General features: G+C 36.1%; 1 protein-coding gene and 1 long non-coding RNA gene across 3 annotated transcripts; both read right to left on the bottom strand.

Moving 5' to 3' along the window:
* Positions 1-662: 662 nt before the first annotated feature.
* On the bottom strand, positions 663-4,539 carry LOC132064697 (ABC transporter G family member 1-like). Of its 2 annotated transcripts, XM_059457782.1 has the most exons (9): positions 4,427-4,539; positions 3,932-4,189; positions 3,711-3,790; positions 2,829-3,287; positions 2,463-2,549; positions 2,246-2,371; positions 1,780-1,971; positions 1,611-1,697; positions 663-1,527 (listed from the first exon to the last, which is right to left on the bottom strand). In XM_059457782.1, the coding sequence occupies exons 2-9, from the start codon at positions 4,161-4,163 to the stop codon at positions 835-837; spliced, it is 1,956 nt and encodes a 651-aa protein (XP_059313765.1). In that variant the 5' UTR covers positions 4,164-4,189; positions 4,427-4,539; the 3' UTR covers positions 663-834. The 2 variants fall into 2 exon arrangements, with proteins under 2 accessions (XP_059313765.1, XP_059313766.1); XM_059457783.1 differs by lacking the exons at positions 2,463-2,549; positions 4,427-4,539 and having other exon boundaries at positions 3,932-4,417.
* A 13,392-nt stretch (positions 4,540-17,931) lies between these two features.
* LOC132062782 (uncharacterized) lies at positions 17,932-18,976 on the bottom strand. The gene is made up of 2 exons (XR_009416251.1): positions 18,746-18,976; positions 17,932-18,657 (listed from the first exon to the last, which is right to left on the bottom strand). It is a non-coding gene; the product is annotated as an uncharacterized LOC132062782 (long non-coding RNA).
* Positions 18,977-27,527: the final 8,551 nt, after the last annotated feature.

Below are 27,527 nucleotides of genomic sequence, written 5' to 3' on the forward strand. Positions count from 1 at the left end.
TCGGTTTTAATTTAAGTGTTTTAGTTGGATTGAGCATTAAATTTAAAAAATAAAGGATTATTTCGAATTTTGTAGTCTTAAATTAAATGTGTTTAGTCGTTTAAATTTTGTGATCTTAAACTTGTGATATAAAATGTTGGAATTGGATAACTTACTAAATATAGAAAGAAATACTCATTTTGGGACAGACAAAAAGAAAAATAAGACGCTTAAATTGGGACAAAGAGAGTGTTAGTTTTAGTAAGTCATAATCCCTTATTCCATTTTACATTACAATAATTAACTGAATATAAAATTTAAGAACTTAAGAATAAAAGAATACTTAGGCACATATCAAAAGTACACTTACGGCTTGCAGGTTTGAATGCGTGATGGCATCTTAGAACAACGAGAATATTTATTAATTAAGAAATATAAAATTAAAGAGTAACAAATATAAAAAGGTATTACTAGTATTACTTTTTGAACTTTCCCTTACCATGTCACCCTGAAAACAAAATTTCCATGTAACAAATCACCTTAATAAGTTTATAATCAGTAGAACAACAAACTTTGAGTGTTGGGGCATTACAGTTGAGCATAATTGATGAGTTCAGAGGAAGTGTTATACTACATATGTTACTTTTACTATATTTTTTTGCACTACGAAGAACACAATCATATTTAATATGAACCCTGTTATTTGCATCTTTACGTTATTATACGTACAATAAAGAGAGTCCACGAAGAGATGTATACAACAAAATATAGTAATACGGTACAAAATGGTACATTATAAAAATGAAACGACAATCCAAACAGTGTTCAATCACGAAGAACTAAACAACTTCTAATTCAATCAGATGAAGTGAGTCCATGGAGAGGCGAGGCAGGTAGGGACTTAGCCACAATTTGCCTACTATTTGACAAAACTGATGCGGATGTTTTTCTTGCATGCACAACTTTTTCATTCGTCTTGACGATCAGGAAGAATACCAGGCGATACAAAATTAACGTACCCACAAGAATGGCAAGATCTACCCATTTTGAGTACGCCATTTCTACTTGCCATCTATCTCTCAATACGTGCTCTCCGCTAATTGTATGATTGTTTCCGTTGACGTAATCTGTAAATTGTAGTCCTTCAAATTCGTTCTTAAACATGCCTTGGTAAGCATACCTATGAAACGAAATGTAGTATAATGGGTACTTCCAGAGTATTTTAGGCAACTCATTAGGTATCTGGAAAAAGCCGCCACTTAATATCATTAATCCTTGTATTCCTGCGCCAACCACAATGCCCATAAGGAAATTAGGCACGATAGCTGCAACGTTCATCATTAGGCTCTCGACTATCATCATACCGGTGAAGAGGACCAGAGCAAAGTAGATGAAATGCTCAAATCCATTTTGAAATCCAGTGAGGAAATAGGCGATGGCGCCTGGAACCAATGAAATCAATAACAAGTACGGCATGGAAGAAAGAGTGTTGCCAATGACAAAAGCACAACAACCATAGTGTCCGTTCAAGTTTTCTTTTTGGAACACCTGCATTTTCTCGAATCAATTAGGTGTGATGAACGATTAAACAGAGAATTAGTTAGTTGTGATGATGAAATAATGATTTATACCTTCATGTCCTCGACAAATGAAGGGAATCCACCAACTGTCATGAATGTCATAAATGAAACAACGAAAGCCACCATTAGACCTCTTTCCTGAAAAGTTAATATCCAAAATTGCGTTATGATCAAATTGCGTGGCCATACCAAAATTTCTTCCACTTGCTATTGTTTATACCTCAATTGAACGATAGCTTAAGTCGACATTATAGTAGATACAACCAAGACCCAAAGCAAGGATGACATAAGACACGGATCTCATCCAGTAATAGCCAAGATCGCGGAACATGTTCACGGATGACCTCCTTGTCAAAACCAGGCTCTGTGTTGTGAAGTTGGAATGACTTCTTTTTTCCAATATTTCACCACCCTGAAAATATATAATGGTATTTGTTAGAATGATTCCTTTTCATCATCCCGCAGACGGGGACGGAGTTACAATTCTGCTTACAGGTTCGACAGAACAGAACCAGTAGTTTTGACATTTTATATTTGTGTTAAAAATCCACTTAATATGTATCCAAAATCCACTAATTAGATTGTCTTTCTTAAAATCCAGAACCCATAAATTTAAAATCCCAGCTCTGTTTCTGCATGCAAACAACCGCTCTTCCTTCGTTTCCTTTTTGGGAGTTTTTCCTTACCTGTTGACATATTTCTGCAACCTCGATCTTAACTTTATGGTATTCCTCGGATGATTTATATGAATTTATGAGAAAATCTACCACTTCTTCCGTCGGCTTTCTTCCAGCTGAACCATGTTCAATATCCTATTAATAAGGCAAAATTACATTGAGTAAAATGCAAACTTAATTTGGCCCCTCTAAGAAAAAGGAAAGAGTATGGATACTATTTACTTACCACATCAAAATCCTTATTTATTGTTTTAAGAAAATGGTCAGACGGATTCTGAAGAAGTGGGCAAGGGAAACCATTTGTCCCGAAAAACTACAATACCAAAAGCAGAGATTAAAAACAGAGCTAAATAATGAAGTTTTTATATATACTTTTATATGTTGGTGGATTGAGACAAGTAAACTACTCAACCAAAGCTACATTCATGTTTAATCACAATTGTATAATAATCTATTTTAGCTCCAATGATGAATTAGGTAGTATTATTTCTAATAAAGCTACATAAGGACACCATTTACTGAAAATTATGCGTATGCCATTGAGTATACTGCTTGACAAGTTAATGATTTAGTAATTCGTCTATGCAATTACCTCAATTGCTGCACTAGCAGGTCCAAAATACACGGTTCTTCCCGAAGACAAAATGCATAAACTGTGATAGAGATTGAAAACTTCAGCACTGGGCTGATGAATAGATGTGATAATGGTTCTTCCAAATCTTTGGCGCGAAATTCCACTCATCACATAATAAGATGCCGCACTGTCAAGGCCACTGGTTGGTTCATCAAGGAAAAGAAGTTTTGGTCTCGTTAGAATTTCAATACAAATACTAAGTCTCCTCTTTTCTCCTCCACTAATTCCTTTAGTGCCAAATCCTCCAATTCTTGTGTTCATTGCATCTTGGAGCCCCATATCCCTGATAGTTTGTTCTGCTATTTGTATTTTCTCTGATTTTGTCATGGAATCTGGTAATTGGAGCTGTGCAGAGTAGTAAACAGCTTCTTTTACGGTTAGTGTTGCTATCAGAGTTTCATCTTGAGTCGCATATGCCTGAACATTAGCATGTGTTACAATTAGCTAGCTTGTTAGTATTAGGCAAGTTGCGAAAAGTTTTTTAGCCCACATTGGTACTTTGTAAAGGCTTCAAAGGCCTTATAACAAGATATATGTCAAATCTAATACAAGAAGAATTTGAGAAACGTTTTGTAGGGAAGTTGAAATTTCCCAAGACAATATTTAAATATTACTGTACTACTAATATTTTTTTGGACATACATATTATTTGCAAATCGACTTTTTTTTTTTTTTTAACTATAGTTTTTTCAATTATCTCAACTCAACTTGGAATAGAGAATTTGAAATGGAAAAACTAGTAAAAAAGGTGTTACCACTGCAAAACAGAGAAACGAAAAAAATAAATAAATGCAGTGATGCATCAGGCCATGCAGTATTCAGATATGCAAATATTCTTACAGAAGTTCCATAAGAAAGTTTCTGTTTGTGACCATTGATCAGAATATCCCCACTCTGCCTCGTGCTGAAATCCAGTCGCCCTGATCAAAGGTGTCATATAAAATCGGAAATCACATTTGTTGTTTTTGCCTCATGCAAGACAAGTAGTACATAACTGCATATATATATATGCATCATTTGACATACGTAAGTGTATACAATAGTTGAATCCAAGAATATACCAGCTAATGCGTCGAGAAGTGTAGATTTGCCAGAGCCAGAAGGACCCATTACAGCCAAGAGCTCACTAGGGCGAGCATAGCCAGTGACTCTTTCAAGTATGTTTTTGCTGCCATTTTTACTAGTGGAAACAGTCACCCACAAGTCATTCCATGTCAAAAAAACGCCTCCATTACTCTTCACACCATTCAATTCTTCTTCCTGCTTTCCAATTCTGATATCCTGCAACTCCATGTATAGGTGGCCGATAGCGATCTCTTCTACAAAATAGAATAATATATTGTAACTGAATTAATTTGAAGAGGAATTAGACGATTGATATGGCTAAATCTTACATGCCTTCGGGGGTGCATGGGACAATCACATGTGCGTACTGTTACAACTTACAAACTAGCTAACCAGCAACTATATATTATAATGCACTAGTGTACGTTATCACTTAAGGAGGTAAGTGAAGTTAGAACGAAAATAGAAAGAAAACAAGTTGACATGCTTACATAATAATAGGAGTATAATATATCCCGAAAAGTTTTCAGTTTCCATCAGTTTCTACATCTTCATATATAGGTAGAGACAAAATTAAAATCTGTTACAAGTAGGTAGGAAACTGGCGGGAATAAAGGATTAATTAGTACGTAATTGATGGTGAAGTCGGTAGTGTGTTTGTAGAAAAATATTGTCTATAGTACCGCCAATTTAATGATTCGCCGGCACAACTGCCACTTTAATTTACTTCTTATATGTAATACTAGCAATATATGCCCGTGCGATGCACGGGCCGAACGTGTTTATTTGCTTTAATTAATCAGTTTTTAAGGTTTGTATTTTGTAAATAATTTTTAAAAATTTGTCATTGTCATGTCAAAGAAAGTTGTTCATTTATCGATGTGAAAAAAAAAATTAGTAAGAAAGTGAGGGAAATTAATATTTTGATCCTAGATTTTTTTCTTTTAAATTCTTTAATATCTTATATGTATACCGACAAGTTAATATCCATCTCAATTAATTAACTGTTCAGATCCAAACATAAGAACCATTGTGTTGTATATATTGAATTTTTTAAAAGCAAAACTAATAAAATATTTTATTAAATTAATTAAAAAATATGTTAATAAGGGGTAAATTAGTTACATTATAATTTTTATATTAACAATTATAGATAAAAAGAATTGTTACAGAGAAATCAAAATTAGAAAGATATATGCTATATCGTAAATCACCAAATTAATTCTTAAATAACGTGAAAAGTCAAAAGTAATTGTCCACGTTAACATATCAAGAGAAAGAAATTTTTCTTCTTCTTATTTTACCCTTCACATTAATTACTGATTTTCAAATCATTTTCTAAGGCTACTGAGACTATACTACACTAATAAATATGGATATTATGATAAAATATATACTTCATTTATTAATTCTTAAAGAACGTGAAAAGTCAAAAGTGGACAGGGGAAATAAATATGTTGGAGAATTGTTCGTCCTGTCTTCACATTTAAATTATTGAGAAAGAAGGAAAACGGGGATAAAAGTCGCTCCCTTTATTAGAGAGAAATAGGAGTACGATAGTAAAATACATCTTTTATTTATAATTTCTTAAGGCCCATGTAAAATGGAAAGTGGGCAAGTAATATGGGACGGAAGGAGTATATATTTTACCATAATATTCATATTTATTGGTGTATAATGTCAATAACCTTGGAAAATGATTTGAAAATGAGTAATTAATGTGAAGGGTAAAATTAATAATAAGAAGAAAAGTCAACGTAGACAGTAAAAGTGCACGGACGGTGCATACATGTATACATGAGAAGACAATAAATATTCAGTACTATGTCATATGTCCACATGGAATTAAAAAGTAGTTGGTTAAAGTGTACAATTTATTGTCCACGTGGAATTAAAAGTAGTTGGTTGAAGTGTACAATTTATATATCTCTTGTTACAAGTATTCATTGCGTGTACAATTTATAAAGCTTGTGGTACAAGCATTTTATGCTGTGTTCGTCCAGTCACCACACTTATATATAATAGAAATAAAGAAAAATATAGAATAGAAAAATAGACATATATTTTTAGTAATGTAGCCAAGTATTATGGGACGGCGGAGTACTGTATTTATTAATTCTTAAAGAATGTGAAAAGTCGAGTATAGTAATGTGGCCAAGTAATATGGGATGAAGAGAGTACTTCATTTATTAATTAATTCTTAAAGAATGTAAAAAGTCAAGTATAGTAATGTGGCCAAGTAGTATGGGACGAAGGGAGTACTTCATTTATTAATTCTTAAAGAACGTAAAAAGTCAAGTAATTTGCCCAATTAAAGAAGAGATTAAATATTCAGTACTATAATATATTTTTACGTGGGATTTATTAATCCTTAAAGAACGTGAAAAGTCAAAAGTGAACAAGTAAAAGTACACAGAGTAAATAAATAAGTGCATACATGTATACATGAAAAGAGAATAAATATTAAGTACTATGACATATGTCCACGTGAGATAAAAAAATAGTTGGTTAAAGAGTATAAAGCCAAGTAATATGGGACGGAGGGAGTACTTTATTTATTAATTCTTAAAGAACGTGAAAAGTCAAGTATAGTAATGTGGCCAAGTAACACGGGACGAAGGGAGTACTCCATTTATTAATTCTTAAAGAACGTGAAAAATCAAGTAATATGGGACGGAGGGAATACTTCATTTATTAATTTTTAAAGAATGTGAAAAGTCAAAAGTGAATAAGTAAAAGTGTACGGAGAAAATATATATGTGTCGGAGAATTAAAATTGAAGTGCATACATGTATATATGAGAAGAGAATAAATATTCAACAAGAACGTGAAAAGTCAAAAGTAAACAAGTAAAAGTGCACAGAGGAAATAAATATGTGTCGGAGAAATAAAATTGAAGTGCATACGTGTATACATGAGAAGAGAATAAATATTCAGTACTATGACATATGTCCCCGTGGGATTTATTAATTCTTAAAGAACGTGAAAAGTCAAAAGTGAACAAGTAAAAGTGCACGGAGAAAATAAATTTGTGTAGGAGAATTAAAATTGAACTGCATACGTCTATACATGAGAAGAGAATGAATATTCAGCAAGAACGTGAAAAGTCAAAAGTGAACAAGTAAAAGTACACAGAGAAAATAAATGTGTCAGAGAATTAAAATTGAAGTGCATATAGAATAGAAAAATAGACATATATTTTTAGTAATGTAGACAGGTAATATGGGACGAAAAGAGTACTCTATTTATTAATTCTTAAAGAATGTGAAAAGTCGAGTATAGTAATGTGGCCAAGTAATATGGGGCGAAGGGAGTACTTCATTTATTAATTAATTCTTAAAGGACAAGTATAATAATGTGGCCAAGTAATATGGGACGAAGGGAGTACTTCATTTATTAATTCTTAAAGAACGTGAAAAGTCAAGTAATTTGTCCAAGTAAAGAAGAGAATAGATATTCAGTATTATAATATATGTCTACGTGGAATTTATTAATTCTTAAAGAACGTGAAAAGTCAAAAGTGAACAAGTAAAAGTGCACGGAGGAAATAAATAAGTGCATACGTGTATACATGAGAAGAGAATAAATATTATGTACTATAACATATGTCCACGTGAGATTAAAAAAGTAGTTGGTTAGAGAGTACAAGTTATATAGCTTTTAGTATAAGCATTCATTGAGTGTACAATTTCTAAAGCTGTTGGTACAAGCATGGGAAGCTGTGTTGGTCCTCCTTCCATGCTTATATATAATAGAAAAGTACCCCTAGAAACTGTATTTATTCCTTAACTAGTGCATGTGTCCGCGCTTCGCGCGATGTTAAAAATTATATTATAAAATGCAAATAGTCATAATTTTTGTAATAAAAATATCCATCTTTACTCTTCATCAGTTTTATCTCCTTACATTCCCCAATCGTAATACTATTCATTGTTCCTTGATATAATTATATTTTCAAGATTGTTTGCTCTTTTTAACATCCTCCAATCTTGCATAACGATTGATGCCGGTACCATGTTGTGTCATTTTATCAAAATTGAATAATGTCTTATATCCTATTATCATAATTAAACATTCAATATTAAATGTTGTGAACAATAAAATAAATATTATATTCCATAGAAGAACTGAATTACAAAACCCAAAACAACACATAGTTTTATATGTATTATTGTAATACTTTTGTAATCTTATTATATAATATTAGTGCATGAATAATAAATTAAGTACAACACAAGGTTTAGTTTTATATTCTTATAAATTTTTTGTATCATCCTTTTCTTTCTTTTCTTTTGTATTTAGCAAAATAAGGTCTAAGATAAAAGCGAAAATGAGAGAAATATAACTCTTAAAATACTAAATAAAAATTGAGAAAATACCACTTTTGAAACTTTTTAAACATACGTTCCACACATAATTCAGTTATCTATGTATGTAATTAATATATTTATATTTTATAGTATAATCTTAATTTCAGGAATACAAAATATTCCAAATTTCCAATACCAAATAATAAGGGAATTTTTTAATTTAAAAAATAGGCTATTCATTAGACTTTCCCTATTTTAAAGCAAATTACCTAACCCATCGCTTCTAAAATGATAAGAAAGAAGTAAAAGTCATTAATTTGCACCACGCTCTATTTAGGCCATTTTTAAAAAAACATATCCTTAATCAAGCCTTTTTTTTAAAAAAATATATTCCTCAGTAAAATTCTACAAGTACAAATAATACTCTTATTTCATAATATAATTTCAGATTTTACAAAAAATGAATGAAATGTATAGTATACTTTCAATTAGGATGCATGAATATTATTCATTTTTTCTTGATAAATACATCAAGATAACGAAAATATTACGCCGAAAGTAATATCACGAAGAGGAACCCAGTTATATATACCCATCCCCTCGAATTGTAAATCAAAATATAGAAACTACAAAGTGCATTTTTAGGATACATACAAATAACTTCTCAATTAAAATGCACTAAAAGTTTCACAAACTTAACAAATCATGCATATGAGGGGATACAAAAATGCACAATTTTTTGAGAGTATATAATAGATATATATTAGACCTGTGAATTTCTACCTTTATGGGTGTTGCACTCTCTGAAACAGGCCCTGCAATAACATTCTCAAATTAGACATACAAATAAGTTTCTATGTCGAGGTATTGCTCTCAAAAGAAACATTACATTCAACATTAGAAAGACCAAAATATGCCTAATTGAAGCTTTTAAGAAAACCAAACATTTGAACATTGTTACTCCCGTAAAAAAAAAAAAAATCAGAAAAACATACACATTTATACAGGGACAAAGTATGTATCACATAGTGCAAACTCAAATTACAAAAAAACTCCAAAAAAAAAAAAAAAAAAAAAAAAAAAAAAGAGAGAGAAATTGAAAGAGACAAATTTGCAGCAAAAGAATGCTAAGGATTAAGAGGAGGATTGAATTAATAAGAAGAAGTCTTTATCACCGTGAAGAGGACTCCAATCGTTGCCATGACTTTTCACTATCTCTCATTTAAGTTAATTCTTTATTGCCTTTAGAATTTTTCATTGTCCTCATTGATATTGATTTTACCGTTAGTGATGTACATTAAATTACCTAGAGTTATTATCAATAAAATTAGACAAAAAGCAAAGAAAGAAAACTGGCAAAGTGTTATAGAGAATTCAACGTGCACATTTAAAAGAGTGGCTTTTGGTTTTGTAACATAGCATATAAATGGAGAAAATGAGAGAAAAATGTCAAAAAAAAGGAGAAAAAAGATAAATAGGATCTTAGCGTAGAGAGGTGTCGCGTACATCACTTTTTACATTGCTGAAATTTTTTATATTATATATAGATTTGCTATTTATTTTTCTTTCTTCATTCAAAATGTTGGAATAGATAAACGGAAATCCTTTATTAGTAATTTTAATTTAGATATTTTTTCTAAGGGCGTACAATTATCTACAATCTAAAAGAGATCCCATTTACGTGTTTACTTTATAAACTAACGACCTTTTCTTTTACTTGTTTCCCGATTGCTTAACGAGATCGGTCTTAAAGTATCAAGCCTGTTTTATTTCTTTTTTCTTTTCAATTGGACCCAACAGTATTTTATTCTTTTCTAATTGGAAAAAACACATAAAGAATATTTTGATAACACACTACAAGAAAGTATAGAAATGACAACAAAAAATTTAATATTTGGCAACAATTTTGTTTTATTGTTGGCAAATGAACCTTTTTGTTGCTATAGTATTGATTATTGTTGCAAAAAGTACTTTTGGCAACAATAAAAAAAAGTTATTGCGCGTTGTTGCAATAACAGTCATTGGAAAAAGTCTATGCGACAATTTTATTTTATTTTTTGTTGCCAAAAGTACTTTTTGCAACAATAATAATTTATCTATAGCAACAAAATTTATTTTATTATCAAATATATTTTTTCTTGTAGTGACATTTTATGCATCATATTGTTACAAGATCTACAATCTATATATAAAGTAAACAAATTAAAGAAGCTTTATATATTTGGATATTTTGGTCAAGGACCACAGCTTAATTACTATGCCGCCGCTCCATCTCTAGCAATAATTATGTGGTTAAGAATTCAGTACGTATGTGCTGAAGCCATTAGTTTTAGCAATGAGTTTAAGTTATATATACCATCATTAGCGTAAAACAATAAGTTTAAGTTATATATATCATTATTAACGTAAAATAATTTCTGTAATCTTTATTTATTATACCCCATGTAAGCTGGTTGAATGATTTTATTTCAAGATTATGGATATAATAACATTTCAAGAATGCTTCCCAATAAATTATCTGGCGTGGTTACAAAATATAGTTGTCTCAAATTATATGCATGTCATTCTAGAAGTTCAAGTCATAATTAATTATTTTTTCTCCATTTTACCCTTAGTAGAATTTTATCATTAATGGAGATGACTCATAAATAGAGTAAACAAAACATTTAACGGAGAGATTATAACTCTAACATAAATAATAAGGTAAAGTACGTCAAATACCCCTCCTAACTAATACTCCCTCCGGATAAAAAAGATTGTCCATTTAGTCATTTACATCCCTTTAAGAAAATACTAACTTCTAGATAAAAATAAGTAATTTGACTAAACTGCCTCTAATTAAATAGGTATTGAGATTTGATCACATAGCACTTAATAGGGGCAAATCTAAAAAAATAAGATTAATTCTTTTTTGATTTAATAAGTGAACACTCTTTTTAACCCAGGAACAAAAGGCTAAGTGCACGTTCTTTTTGATCCGGAGGGAGTATTTCTCAAGAGGCTTGTAAAATTAAAAAAACGACATAGGATGGAGTATCCTTTAAGTGACCTCATAATCTTACAAAATACTTAACATTATGTACTAATTATAGCTTAAAACTCACGAGAAACACACAGTTAATTATGGTTAGGGGCCGCTTTTTTCAATTAAATGATTCCAACAATAGTTAGGTATATTTGTAGTCCTCCATTTACCTAAATATCAAGGTATCCCCACTTCTTTTTTTAGTATTAGCAAGAAGTTCCTATCTGCCCATACGTCTTTATTATACGCATGAAGTCTTTTATTTTTATTTTTTGGGTCCTGCATGTATATGTATGGAAGTCTTCTCTTGGCAGTTGGCACATTGATAATCAAGTGGACTGTGGAATCCCGTAAAATATTCCGATAACATATGATTTCCTGAGCTTTCTCACTTACCTAGTGAAATTCTCCACGCTTTGTGCGGTTATAAAATAGTTAATGAATTTATTAAATTTTAACTCTATATACATATAAAAATTAATTTTATAGACTAATTAAATCTAAAATGAAATTGTTTTCCCGTTAGCTACACAAATTTTCAAATTATATGTATACAAAAATTAGTTCTATAAATTGATAGTTAGTTCCTTATTTTATTGAAGGGACTAGGTAACATTCATATCAGGGTCAACGGCAAAGAAGAAAATTAGATCCTTGTCTCACCCCGAGAAATAGTTTCCTCAACCATCCTTTTCCTATATTCAATATAGAAATTCTTTGCATCTTTTTAAGCACAGACCTTTCGTCTGGATAGTAGAACTAAAAATTTAAGATGGATAGGTGGTGAATGTCATATTTTGAAACTAAAATTTAATGTATTAAGTTGCAAAACGTTATTTTTTGTTTTAATTTCCTCTCTATTATAGGAGTACTTGATCCTCTATGTATGGTGATTTCTTAATAAAAGATTTTTGAGCTTCCATGCTATGTCTTTATTTCATTTGTTTACTGCAATCTTTGATACATTAAATATTTTTAGGAGTTATGAAAATGAAACACAGAGGAGTTATGGATATAAATTAAGAGTAGAAGTTAGGGAGACGAATAGATGTGAATTATAAGCATTTTAATGTATAATATTTCTTAAATTTAGTGTTAGATCAGTGAATTTATCACTGGACTTGAGTTCCAACTAGAATCCATTGAGAGAACTTGAAGAAGAAGAAGGCAGTTTTTGTATATCTTGTATATCTGTTACAGAATGGGTATATATACCCTCTTATGCTACATATTCACGTGCACCACATGTGCTCTATCTAACTGAATCTTAACTAATTCCTAATCATTACTTGTGACAACTAATATACAGCTAAGAGCCTCATCACTTATAACAAACTCAGTTCTTAATACTCCCCCTCAAGCTGGGATGGAAGACATCAAGTACTCCCAGCTTGCTTAATAGAAACTGATGTTGTGCTACTCCCAACCCTTTTGTCAATAAGTCTGCCAGTTGAAATTTAGTTCCAATGTATTCAGGTTTGATCAGACCCTCTTTAAGCTTCTCCCTCACAAAGTGAAAGTCAATCTCGATATGCTTTGTTCTCTCATGGAACATGGGATTGGAAGCTATCTGTAAGGCTGCTTTGTTGTCACAACAAAGCTTGTAGTCATGTCTATGCACACCTTTAACTCTTCCAACAAACCAACTACCCAAATGACTTCTGCTACTGCTGCTGCCATGCTTCTGTATTCAGCTTCTGCTGAACTTCTACTTACTGTGTGTTGCTTCTTTGACTTCCATAAAATTAGAGACTCTCCTAGTTGAACCCACACACATTCTTCGACCTTCTTGTATTGGGGCAAGTACTTGATCCCGAGTCACAAAAGACGATCAAGTTGTTAATGGGGGCTGTTCTTTAATAAGATGCCTTGACACTGGAGAACCTTTTAGATATCTAATCACTCTCAATCTTTGCTTCCCAAAGTGTGATCTTTTAGGTGTCTTTGCATAAATTGACTTAGAACACCGCAAAACATATATCGGGCACTGGTGATTGTCAAGTATACCGATTTTCCTATGAGCTGCTGATAACCATGTATGTCCTTCAAAGGTGAATCATCTGTCCTTTTGATTAATGTGTCATACTCCATTGTAGTGAGCTTAGCATTTTGTTCCATTGGTGCGAGGCGGTGTCTTGCACTGGCCAATCAACACTTGAAATTAACTCAAGTGTATATTTTCTACGATTGAGAAGAATTCCCTTATGAGATCTCATAACTTCAATGCCTAAGAAAAATCGAGTTGTCCCAGTCTTTAACTTTGAACTTTTCATGCAATGTACTGTTGTCTTTGCTTTAACCAAAGCTTGGGCTTCACCGTGATCAAGAGATCATCAACATAGACCAAGATGATCACTAAGTCATCTCCTACTTGCTTAGTAAACAATGAATGATCATAAGAGCTTTGCTTGTATCCTGCTTCAACCAAGGCACTAGACAGTTTGATATTCCATTGCCTAGAGGCCTGCTTTAAACCATAAAGAGATTTCATCAGTTTGCATACCCTTGTCTCCCCCTGTCTGTGAAAACCTTGAGGCAATGCCATGTAAACATCCTCAAATAGGTCACCTTGGAGAAAAGCATTGTTGACATCCATTTGGATCAAGGGCCATCCTTTGGCTGCTGCAATGCTAATGACAATTCTCACAGTCACCATTTTGGCTACAGGCGAGAATATCTCATGGTAGTCCAGACCTTCTTGTTGAGTATATCCCTTTGCCACCAAACGAGCTTTAAATTTATCAACACTACCATCTAAGTTATACTTGATCTTAAAAACCCACTTGGACCCAATAGCCTGTTTGCCAAGGGTAAGTCAACTAGTTTCCGGGTGTTATTGCTCTCTAAGGCTGAAATTTCATCTGCGCATGATGATCCATCTGGCATCTTGAGAGGCTTCTTGAAAGGATTTTGGTTCTACCTCAGAGGAAATGGCACCCAAGTAAGCTTGGTAAGGAGTAGGTAAATGTGAGTAAGAAAGAAAATTGGACAGAGGATATGAACAGTGGGCAGATGAAGTTGTGTGTGTGACATAGTCATGAAGCCAGGCTGGAGGTTTGGTAGCTCTTGCAGGTCTAGTGAACTCTTCTAGTTGTTGAGGGATAGGAATATGTGGGGCTGGTGTTGGTATGTCTTGAGGGAACTCAACTAAGGAAGGAATCATATCTTGTACCTGATCAACAGCAGCTGGATCATCTTCTGCCACTTGTGTGGGTACAGCATCAGCCTGTGTATCAGTGAGATCAGTTGAATCAACTTGAGTGCTGATGATACCATCAGCTGTATCTGGAGCAGTGTTTACAACATTATCTCCAGATTCTTCATCAACTGGAGGATTCAACATCAAGGCACTATCCTGCTCATGATCAAGGATATTTACAGGATGTGTGACTTCCACCATCTCAAACATATCACCTGTATCTGATGATTGATCATTGCTATAAGGAAAATGTGATTCTCTAAAAGTGACATCTCTACTAATAAAGAAAAGCTTATCCACAAAGTGTCAAATAGCTCGTAACCTTTTTGAGTCTCGAGTATCCTACCAACTTTGCCCTCCTTGCTCTTGGAGCAAATTTGTCACCTCTAGGTAGCTTACTTGCATAACACAAACACCCAAACACCCTTAGGTGGTCATACTTAGGAGATTTCCCAAATAAGACCTCATAAGGTGCCTTACCTCCAAGCACATCGAGGGCAACTTATTTATCAAGTAAGCAATTTGTTTTCACACGATCTCCCCGAATCGTATAGGTAAAGAACACTGAAATTTCAATGCCCTAGCCATTTCTAAAATGTGTCTATGTTTCCTTTCCATAGTCCCATTCTGTTGTGGTGTATAAGCACAACTACTTTGATGTATTATCCCATTAGCAAAGAAACAAATTATGACAAGAAGCATTATAGAATTCGTACCATTATCCGTCCTCAAGATTTTTACGGACAAGGCAAGGCGATTTTTTATTAAGGTCGAGAAATCCTTAAGGACTACAATGACTTCACATTTTGAATGAATTAAACATATCCGGTATATACGCTATGATCATCAACTATAGTAACAAAGTAGTACTTATTGTCATGTGTAGGTTTTCTATATGGACCCCAAACATCAACATGCACCAAATCAAATACATGCTTAGTCTCGCTAGTACTAGCAGGAAACTTCAGTCTACATTGTTTAGCTAAGGGACAAATTCCACATTCATCATGCATGCTCTTATCTGCCATATGTTGTAGTGTCTTGATATGTTGCATTGTCTTGATGGATGTATGTCCTAATCTCAAATGCCATAGCTTGCCATCAGCATGTCCTTTTTCTCGCATTTTACGTAAGTCTTGCGCATTTATTATTGGCTTCAACTGCTCACTAAGTATGTATAATCCATCTCTTTGCCTACCAATCCCCAACACCCTGCCATTGAAGAGTCCCTGTAACACAAAGAAATCAGGATAAAAGGAAACCGAACAACACAGTTCCTTTGTCAGTTTTGCTACAGATAACAGACTGAATTTGAAGTCTGGTACATGCAGTACATTTTTTATTTCATATCCTTCTAAGATTGTAGTATTTCCTGCTCCTTGGATGTGACATTTATTTCCTGTAGGTACTTGGACTTGGTTATGATGATAGTCATCTATTCTTCTAATGGCTTTGAGGATTGCTTTCTTAGGTGTTATGTGGTGTGTTGCACCACTATCAACTATCCACTCACATGTATGAGTGATACTTGACAATGTTGGAGTAATACCGCCATGTTTGAAGAACATTCTCCTCACAGTCTGTCTGTTCATCACCTCACCAGTTCTTCATACTGCTCCTCAGTGAAGTGATTCATTGGAACTTTGATGTCACTGGCAGTTGCTTCAGCTTCCTTAGTGAAATTTGCTGCTGCAGGCTTGTACTCTCCACCAGTTCTATTGTCACCAACTCCTTTCTTCTTGCTTTTAAAGTCAGCTGGATAACCTACTAATCTGTAACAATCAACTGTCAAGTGTCCTTTATAACCACAAACCTTACAAGGTGTTCCATTATTTCCAAAATTCTTAGGTCTGTATCCCTGACCATTGTATCCCTGACCAGGTCTATAACCTTGTGTTCTTCCTGCAAGTAATGTTAGTGCCTCTCTAGCTTTATCAGCAACACCTAAGGCTCTTTGGCTTTCTTCTTGTGTTGCCACAGCATATGCCTCATTTACAGATACAACTGGTTTTCTAGCCAAAATACTACTCCTAATATTCCCATAACTCTCATTTAGGCCCATTAAGAATTGAAGTAGTCTCTGTGACTTCAAATGAACAACATATGCTGCTGATTCATCACATTCACAAGCAGGCAAAGGAATCATCATATCCATTTCAGCCCATAAGTCCTTCAATTTAGAGTAATAAGTGGTAACTGAGTCATTACCTTGCTTCAGAGTTGCCATCTCAGTCCAAAGGTGATAGGATCTGGTCAAGTCAGATCTGTCAAACCTCTCTTCAAAATCTAGCCAAATTTTCTTTGCACTTGAAGCATACATGATGCACAGTAACAATTCTGCCGGCCAACTGTGATCGCTATCCATGAAAGCACTATCGCGTTACACTTTTCCCATTGTTCCTCAAGTGCTCCTTTGTAAGTCCTTTTGACACAACTTCCATCAACGAATCCTAATTTTCCTTTTCCTCTAAGTGCTAATTTCATAGACCTGCTCCACAGAGCATAGTTCTCTGGTCCTGTGAGCATTATTGGAATTAAAACCACACCAGGTGCATCTGAAGCTTGAAGATAAAGAGGATGATTGTGATCAAGTGTTGTAACTTCATTCACCGCCATTGTTGACTGTGTTGTAGCTTCGCTAACCACCATTGTTGATTGTATTGAGTTTCTTCGAGTTTATGCTTATTTCTATTTTCTCTTTTGCTTTGATCGAGTCTCCTTAGGATCCCTGCTCTGATACCATCTTAAATTTAGTGTTAGATCAGTGAATTTATCACTGGACTTGAGTTCCAACTAGAATCCATTGAGAGAACTTGAAGAAGAAGAAGGCAGTTTTTGTATATCTTGTATATACATTTACGAATGGGTATATATACCCTCTTATGCTACATATTCACGTGCACCACATGTGCTCTATCTAAGCGAATCTTAACTAATTCCTAATCATTACTTGTGACAACTAATATACAGCTAAGAGCCTCATCACTTATAACAAACTCAATAACAAACTCAGTTCTTAATAATATTATTAGACATTAATGATGCATTTATTTCATTTGTAAAAAAACTAAGTGAAGAGGGAAAATAAGGGGAAAAGGTTTAAAAAAAAAAAACTGATAAGCGCGTTTGGTGGCACAAGAGATGTCACATTATTATTCCAAAGACCACAATTTATAATATATATCCCCTTTCCATTACGTTTTCAAAAAAAAAAACTTTAAGAAAAGAGAAAGGAGGGAGCTGTAATTAAGAGAATTTAAAGAGTGTCTTTGAAGTTCTTTAATATAGCCCATAAATGAAGAAAAGAATTTTGGGGGAGAGTCAATTTGACTGTAATACTCTCGCCGTCCCAAATTATTATATTTCGCTTCTCAAGAGTTAATTTGACCAATCTTTCAAACTAATTTGAATTAGATCAATTAAATCTTTTACAGTTAAAATTTAGGTTAAAACACTATACGAAAAGCACTACAAGTTGGAACTTTTTTCATGTCAAGATGAAAAGATATATTTTAGAATATTAATCAAAGTTCATATAATTTGACTCTCGAGAAGCAAAAGATGACAACTAATTGGGATGGAAGGAGTCATAATTTTATCATAAGACTGGTCATCATCATCTTCTGAATTTGCTCAGTTTTCTCTACTCTTCTATCTTTCTCTGCTTCCTTCTTCATCCCTTCTACTATTCACTCTGATGCTCCTAGTCGCTTCAACTGTCATGTTTATTGAATTTGACTTTGTTGCAACTTGTCTTCTGCTCTTACGTGTTACATCCTATTTATTTGTACCTCAATTGTTACCTCTACCTGTTGTTTGCTCCTACAAACATAAATCAGGAATACAGTTAAAGAAATTGTTACTGACTTTGAAAAGCTTAGATTTGTGGATTTTTCAACCTTAAACACTTGTTCTATAACTTTTATGTTAGCAACACTAAAAAAAACATAGAAACGATTCTTAAAGTTTAAGCAATCATACCTTAAATGGCAGTATGACAACTGTGATTTTATTGGTCTTGATGTGTTGTAAAAGCTAAAAATAACATGTTGACTAGAGTATAGTGTTTCTTGGGACTGATCTTGGCATACCACTTTTATGTAACCAAAATTAACATGTTCTCATAACCCTGCCAACTGTCTGAATACTCAACCACCACTCAATGGAGTAATGTAAGCACAAGCAACTCTTTAAAAATAAACAACAAAGAAACAAAATTTTGTTTAGCATGTCAGATCAAACATATCCATAATTTGAAAAAATAAAAGGAACATACCCGTAGGTTCTTTGCAGTTTTGCCAACATGGCTCTTATCAGTGAAAAAGCAACCATGATGCAGTGATTTAATCTTTTACTTCATGTTCTCCCCCTTCCCTAACCTACGGAAAACTTCACAATAAGTATTAGTTAAATAAAGGGAGTGTTCAGGGACCATTAGTTGAGATTCTTGAGAATAGGAATAGAATCAATTAGCTAGGATAGAATAAATCCGTTCAGTATGGGTATTTACATTATATGAACGTAAGACTAATGACTTTAATTCTTACCATTGGATAAATAGAAAAATATTAAAAGAAAAGGCATAAAAAGGAGGGAAAAAAGTCAAAAAAAAAGGAGAAAAAAGATAATTCAATGCAATTTAATATAATTCAATGCAATTTAGGAGAAAACAATGACAGAACATCAATTCAAATCCAGAATCTTGAATTTTCGAATTGGGACGAACATGTGTCTATTTTTCCCCAGCGAGCATCAAATTTTTAGACTTGATCTCACAGGCCAAATACTGGTTTCAATTTTGACGTACATGTGTTGGAATTTTCTTTATTTGCCGTAGCCTGTTTGGCCAAGCTTCTAAAATCAGTTTATTAAAGTGCTTTTAAAAAAAGTACTTTTTGTGAAAATAAGTTTGTGTTTGGCCAAATAATTCAAAAAAACACTTTAAAGCAACAATTAGTGTTTGACCAAGCTTTTAAAATGTGCTTCTAAGTGTATTTTTTCAAAAATTGTTTCTTTTTTTAAAAGAAAATCTACTTTTTTAGCCTCTGAAAAACAACTTCTGCTACTCCGCACAAGTAATTATTTTCTCTCAAAAGCTGGGTCAAACATCTCATTTTTTTAAATAAGCACTTTTAGCCTCCCAAAAACTTGGCCAAACAGGCTATTAAGGGGGTTAGGCCGAAATACTTTTTCCATTTTGTTAGTAAATGTGTAGTTTCCATGCCTAACTAGTGGCCAATCAGAAAATTATTTGTTTCTCCTATTTTCCCATTTTTGCTTTTCTAATTTTTTATCTTCATATTTGGGTATTAGAGTGGAAAGAAAGGAAAAAAAAATAAATCATCCAGTGATTGTCAATACTACTGTTTTGAAATCATATGGGAAAATACCCTTATTAAATGCTTCTTAATGTGATTTTGTAAAACTTTGTTGGAAGTTGCCCTGATCGTGGAGGTTTTTCAAAACGTAATAAATATTTTCTGGCTAAAAAAGACATGATCATTTCGTTAAAGTATTCAAGTTGGATTATTAAAGGGAAAGTTGCAGAGGAGGATCCAGGATTTAAATTCTATGCGTTCAATCTTAAGATTTTTGTATTGAACCCATTATATTTTTAAAGTTATGAGTTCATATCTACTATATATTAAAATTTAAATAATTTTTTGCACATAAATTTATACTTCGCGTCAAAAGCTATGGGTTCAGTTGAACCCCCATTTATAATTCTGGATACGCCCCTGGAAAGTTGAGTCCGCAACCAAAATGACTCAATAAAAATCTAAGTGAATCAAAATACCCCAAAAAAAAAAATTTGGCACAAAAGTACCTTTAGCGCAGTAAAATACTGCGCTAAAGCACTTAACCGTAACGGAGCCGTTAAGTGCTTTAACACAGTATTTTACTGCGCTAAACCAAAGTTAAACCAAACTTTCTCTCACCTATAGCGCAGTAAAATACTGCGCTATAGGACTCCATCATAAATCCCCTTCGGCTCCACCACTAGTCCCTCCAGTGGCGTTAAAAATTTTCAAAAACGCCATTGGAGGCGATTTCAACGTGGTCCCCACATAAAAATAGGTCGTTTTCTATTAATTTTCGTCGGGAAAGTTTAGATTCTTGGTATATTCAAGTCAAGGAGCAAGATTCTAAGCTCGAATTGTGGAAAAAAAAAAAGGCGTACAACTCGATTAACACAACTCTACAAAAATCTTCGATTAAGGTTTTCTACTATGAACTTTTGTTATTAATTTGTTATATACATTATATGGTAAGCATGTTTTACATTTAATCGTCGTTAATTTCCAAAACAAATTTCGTTTTTTTTGCTTTCATCGCGCTGGGCAGTATTCATTTTTTTTTTTTTTGTGGCTAATTCATTAATTGTTAAATGCGTATGAATTGTTAGTTTGTTAAATGTTTATGAATTGTTAAGTTGTTATATGTTTTATGAGTTGTTAATTTGTTAATTGTTTATGAATTGTTAATTGTTAATGAATTATTATTTTGTTAATTGATTATTTGTTAAATATTGATTATGAATTAATTAGTTGTTAAATATTGAGTATGAATTGAAAGAAGTTGATTGTTAATGAATTATTATTTTGTTAAGACTTTGTTTGGATGATTGTTATGTATTGTTTCATAATGTATCGTATTGTGATAAAATGTATAGGACCAAATCAGTCGTTGTTATATCCCGTGTTTTTGCGTAATTGGAAAAAAAAATTCGAAATGATTGTGATTGGTGGGTCATGAGCCAATATCTTGATTCTAGTTATTGTGTCCATGTTGTTTATGAGAAATATGGGTGTGGAAATATGGAATAAGGTCGAGGGCAAAATTGGAATTTCGGAAATTATTTTTCGGGGTCGCGAACGGGATTTCTAACGAACTGGGCTCAAAAAAAAAATAGAGAATTGAGGCCCAAAGAGGAAGGTGGCCGGCCATGATGGCCTAGGCCCAAGTCCATGGAAAATTCTCCATGTGACAATTATGGTCAAGAATTAATATATATATGGATCATCATCCATAGAACTTTCAAGAAAATCAAAGAAAAATCAAGAGAAAAACAAAAGAGGCCTTCGGCCGTGAGCAAGGAGAGAAAAGAAAAGAAAAGAGAAAAAAATTCCTAGCCTTCAATCTTCACCCAAAAATCCTGTTCTTCTTGAATTAGTAACGAGCTCAAGACGCTCTCCGACGTGATATAATTAGATTAGCAAAAGAGCGGCGTTTGCGGAAAGTTGAAATTTGAGAAAAGATTTTGGAGGAAACGGGAATCGGGTTTAAGCAAACGTAAGACGCGCGTAAGGTATGTAAAGCTCACCCTTTCCTTCCTGAGGCATGTCTTAGGTATACTAGGTTTGGATAGCGGCCTCGGGGGTCGTTACGATTTCGCGCCAATCCGAGTTTGATTTTGGTTACTATTAAATTCAAAGATAATTGAAGTACTTTCCTTACTTTTGTTGGAAAAATGCTTACACTTCCATAACTTCCTCAAATGAGCTCGGATCGCCTCGAAACTTTCATGGATGCTTCCATAGGGTTCAATATTCGTAAAAATTATGTATGCCACCTTGATTTGACCGAGGTGGGCCCGCTAGCCCCGAGACTTCTTTTAAATGATCTATTGGGATTATTTGGTTTTGTATTAAAGAGAACTTTTAACCATTGCTCCGACTATTATAAGATAATTATTTTAACTATTTCATTGAGTTGATGATATATTTTGACATAAGAACGATTTCGGGGAGGTCGTAGTTTGGTACACTAATTAGATAAATACGGAACTTGTTTCTACAACTTCGATGTTAATAAATATATTTGGTCATCGGATGCAGGAGTTATCTCAATCATTTAATTGTTCATTGCGTGTGATGTTGGCCGCTGGATACTCGACCGCGGTATGTGTGATGTTGCCGCTGGATACTTGACCGCGGTATGCGTGTTATTGACCGCTGGATACTCGACCGCGGTATGTGGGTACTAATGACCGCTGGATACTTGGCCGCGGTATGTGTGTATGTGCATGTGTGATATCGCCGCTGGATTCTCGGCCGCGGCGCCTACATGTGTGTATATTATATGGTATGCTATGTTGGGATAGCTGGACTTTGACCGTCGGTTAATGTTAGCTCACATAAATTAGTTCATTTTTATCTACATTTTTCGCACTCCTTGTTCCGGTCATGACTATGTTTCTTGTTTCCGCTTTGCATACTCGGTACATATTCCGTCACGACCCCCTTCGCTTCGGGGTCTGCGTTTCATGCCCGCAGTACGTACGCTCACTTGGTGATCCGCGAGTGTAGGTCATCCTCTCTGCGGTTGGAGTACTCCTTTATTCCCGGAGCCCATATTTTGGTATATACTTTTCCGTTGTACATATTTATCTATTCAGGGGTACGGCGGGGCCCTGTCCCGTCATATGATTCTGTCATTCCGTTTAGAGGTCTGTGGATATACGTGTGTGGGTTGTGCCCAGTTGGTTGGATCGGACTTGTATGATACGTGTGTTAGGCGGTTTCATCCGCGTGGCGGCTTGTCGGCCCGTGTGTATATGTCTTTGATACGTCCCGCGCAATGTGTGGCCTCGTTGGTATTTTCTCGTGCGGGGGTTATTTTTGGCACGTAAAAAAACGGAGGAAACTACGAAATTTTCCCGAAATTAATATAAGTTTGAAACATAGCGCTTCCTGCTTCCGACATATCCGTATTTGTGCTTTCGATAACCGGATACTATATCGATATTTGTGCGCGCGTAGACCGGTGTGGTGATTACATTGTGTATGTGTGTCGGGCGCCCGATTCGGGTGCTAGTCACGCCTACGGGGTTGGGTCGTGACAAAAGTGGTATCGAAGCGGTTCGTCTCGGAATATCCACGGACGCGTGTCTCGTAGAGTCTTGTTTATCGGTGTGTTGTGCACCACGTCTATAAACGGGAGGCTACGGGACATCTAGGGTGTTACTTTTCTTTGAATCTTAGATCGTGCGTTAGGCGTGATATTAGGATGACTCTTTTCGATCAATTGCTATGTTTTGGAGATGCCTCCGAAGAAGACGACGGAGCGCCCGAAAGGCAAGGCGAAGGCAGATGAGACTAGTCGGGCGTCGAGGGTTACAGTTACACGGGCTCGTGCGCGGCCCAGGCGGTATTGTTTTACGTTCGGAGGGTTCGTACTCCGCACCCAGGGAGGGCCGGGTAGGTCCTCGGCGGCTGCGTGCGCCCGCTCCCCGGCGGGTATGGAGGACGGGACGAGGGAGACGTACGGTTATTGACGACAATAGTGGCGGGACGGACTCGCGGACGCGGTGGTGGGTGGTGATGCGGACGACGCGGCCGACGAGAGTTCGTGATTTCTTGACATGTAGCCCCCGAGTTTTTCGGGTCCAAACCCGACGAGGACCCCCATGACTTCGTTCGGAGAGATAGGGCGCTCATTGGGGCCGGTCGAGCTCGCACGCACCGAGTACGTCGAGCTCGCTTCGCACGGGTTACGGTGTGCCCTTAATTGGTACGAGTCGTGGGAATTGTCCGGGGGTGAGGGTGCTCCCCCGGCCCCTACGTGGGACGAGTTCACGGCTTTTCTCCGCCGGCCGCCCCGAGTTGCGGAGGGCGAGAGTTGACGATTTTTGCGGATAAAGCGAGAGGGGGGGTCGGAGTGTGCGTGAGTATAATTTGGAGTTTGATTCACAGCCGGTATGCACCTACTATAGTGAGCGGATATGTGACCCATCGGATGCACCGGTATGTAATGGGATTAGATCGCTACTTGGTCGACTGTTGCATGGCGATGGCAGCACAGACTGACATGGACATCGCCCCCGGTTACGGTTTTATGCACGGGGTGTGGAGGACCGCGTAGGGAAGATCGGTCGTGGGAATGATGACGGGGAGGGCGGCCCCGAGGGGGCCGGTCGGGGTGTGCGGAGATTCCCGGCGGCCGGCCCCCGACGACGGCGGGACGGTGCCCTCCTCGGCCAGGCGCGGTATGCCCCAGCGGTTCACGGATGGAGCCCGAGAGTAGTGCGGGGTATTTAGAGACGGAGTCGAGCTCACGGGCGCCGGGCTCGCGAGGATGGACTTAGACTCCCGGCCCGGTGGAGAGCCAACCCCACCAGGTGTCCTTACGCGGAGACGCGCACTCGGGGGGGGGGGGGGGATTGTCGTCGCGCCACGGTGCTTGCTTTTACACCGTGGCCGGCGGGGCCCGGCCCCCGCGCGGAGATTGTCCGGGAGGCGGTACGGGGGGAGCGGCGCGACTCTTAGGGTCGATTCTTGGGGGTTCGTCTTCACCCTCGGTGGCTGTGTGCCCCGATGGGGGCGGGGCATGCCGCCGCCGCCGGCGAGCGGCAGAAGGCCGTGGCGGAGCCAGGTTCGGCGGTCCATCGAACCGCCTATATGCGTTGACCCGTGGACAGGATCAGGAGGCGCCACCACACGCGAACGGAGGTAATCTAAACTTTTAATTGGTTACTCGATTGATGTATGAATTGTTTGTGATAGTTGTAAAAAGAAACTCCCCGTATGCTTATAAGATCTAGAAAGTTGATTTAACATTCGAGGACGAATGTTCTGCGGGGGGAGAATGTTATATCCGTGTTTTTGCGTAATTGGAAATTTTTTTTTGAAATGATTGTGATTGGTGGGTCATGAGCCAATATCTTGATTCTAGTTATTGTGTCCATGTTGTTTATGAGAAATAAGGGTGTGGAAATATGGAATAAGGTCGAGGGCAAAATTGGAATTTCGGAAATTATTTTTCGGGAGTCGCAAAACGGGATTTCTAACGAACTGGGCTCAAAAAAAAAAATAGAGAATTGAGGCCCAAAGAGGAAGGTGGCCGGCCATGATGGCCTAGGCCCAAGTCCATGGAAAATTCTCCATGTGACAATTATGGTCAAGAATTAATATATATATGGATCATCATCCATAGAACTTTCAAGAAAATCAAAGAAAAATCAAGAGAAAAACAAAGAGGCCTTCGGCCGTGAGCAAAGGAGAGAAAAGAAAAGAAAAGAGAAAAAAATTCCTAGCCTTCAATCTTCACCCAAAAATCCTGTTCTTCTTGAATTAGTAACGAGCTCAAGACGCTCTCCGGCGTGATATAATTAGATTAGCAAAAGAGCGGCGTTTGCGGAAAGTTGAAATTTGAGAAAAGATTTTGGAGGAAACGGGAATCGGGTTTAAGCAAACGTAAGACGCGCGTAAGGTATGTAAAGCTCACTCTTTCCTTCCTGAGGCATATCTTAGGTATACTAGGTTTGGATAGCGGCCTCGGGGGTCGTTCGTTTCACGAAATCCGAGTTTGATTTTGGTTACTATTCATTCAGCATAATTGAAGTACTTTCCTTACTTTTGTTGGAAAAATGCTTACACTTCCATAACCCTCAAATGAGCTCGGATCGCCTCGAAACTTTCATGGATGCTTCCATAGGGTTCAATATTCGTAAAAATTATGTATGCCACCTTGATTTGACCGAGGTGGGCCCGCTTCGAGACTTCTTTTAAATGATCTATTGGGATTATTTGATTTTGTATTAAGAGAGAACTTTTAACCATTGCTCCGACTATTATAAGATAATTATTTTAACTATTTCATTGAGTTGATGATATATTTTGACATAAGAACGATTTGGTGTAGTTTGGTACACTAATTAGATAAATGCGGAACTTGTTTCTACACTTGCCGATGTTAATAAATATATTTGGTCATCGGATTAGGAAGTTATCTCAATCATTTAATTGTTCATTGCGTGTGATGTTGGCGTGGATACTCGACCGCGGTATGTGTGATGTTGCTTGCATTTGGATACTTGACCGCGGTATGCGTGTTATTGTGTTGGATACTCGACCGCGGTATGTGGGTACTAATATTGCCGGATACTTGGCCGCGGTATGTGTGTGTGTGCGTGTGTGATATCGCATTTGGATTCTCGGCGCGGCACACATGTGTGTATATTATATGGTATGCTATGTTGGGATAGCACGGACTTTGACGATCGGTTAATGTTAGCTCACATAAATTAGTTCATTTTTATCTACATTTTTTCGCACTCCTTGTTCGGTCGTGACTATGTTTTTCGTTTCCGCTTTGCATACTCGGTACATATTCGTGCGACCCCCTTCCTTCGGGGGCTGCGTTTCATGCCCGCAGGTACAGACGCTCCACTTGGTGATCCGCGAGTGTAGGTCATCCTCTCTGCGGTTGGAGTACTCCTTTATTCCCGGAGCCCATATTTTGGTATATACTTTTCCGTTGTACATATTTATCTATTCGGGGGGTACGGCGGGGCCCTGTCCCGTCATATGATTCTGTCATTCCGTTTAGAGGTCTGTGGATATACGTGTGTGGGTTGTGCCCAGTTGGTTGGATCGGACTTGTATGATACGTGTGTTGGGCGGTTTCATCCGCCATGGCGGCCTTGTCGGCCCGTGTGTATATGTCTTTGTTACGTTGGCCCCCGTGTGGCCCTCGGTTGGTATTTTCGTGCGGGGTTATTTTTTGGACGTCAGAAAAAACAGAGAAAACTCTGCCGAAATTTTCCTGAAATTAATATAAGTTTGAAACATAGCCTTACCGGCTTCCGACATATCCGTATTTGTGCTTTCGATAACCGGATACTATATCTGATATTTGTGCGCGCGTAGACCGGTGTGGTGATTCTGTTGTGTATGTGTGTCCGGGCGCCCAGTTCGGGTGCTAGTCATGGCCTACGGGGTTGGGTCGTGATAGTCGTTACATAAAATAGGACCTTTCCTCGTTACATAACGATGGATTTAACGATACGATACAATAAAATTAAAGTAACAATCAAAGCAAACATTGTAGTTAAACTAACAATACAATATAATACATACAATATAATACAATAGGTAACAACCATCCAAACAAGTTGTAAATGATTATGAATTGTTAGATCTATATTATTTTAAAAGCATGAAAATATATGTTAAATAAAAAAAGATTATCTAAAAAAGAATAGTTAAAGTTCATCTTTTAATATTTATGCTCACGGAAATAAAAATTATTATGAATTTCATAAATACCTACGTTAA

The sequence above is a fragment of the Lycium ferocissimum genome, chromosome 7 (genome assembly GCF_029784015.1).
Source record: "Lycium ferocissimum isolate CSIRO_LF1 chromosome 7, AGI_CSIRO_Lferr_CH_V1, whole genome shotgun sequence".
NCBI lineage: Eukaryota > Viridiplantae > Streptophyta > Magnoliopsida > Solanales > Solanaceae > Lycium > Lycium ferocissimum.

Bases quoted from the DNA above. Each gene is read 5' to 3' on its own strand.
- LOC132064697 (XM_059457782.1), bottom strand. From the start codon at position 4,163: ATGGAGTTGCAGGATATCAGAATTGGAAAGCAGGAAGAAGAATTGAAT. The intron at 1,972-2,245 runs GTAAGGAAAAAC...ATATATTTTCAG, and splicing joins TTGCAGAAATATGTCAACAG to GGTGGTGAAATATTGGAAAA. The intron at 1,528-1,610 runs GTATAAATCATT...GAGAAAATGCAG, and splicing joins CATTTGTCGAGGACATGAAG to GTGTTCCAAAAAGAAAACTT.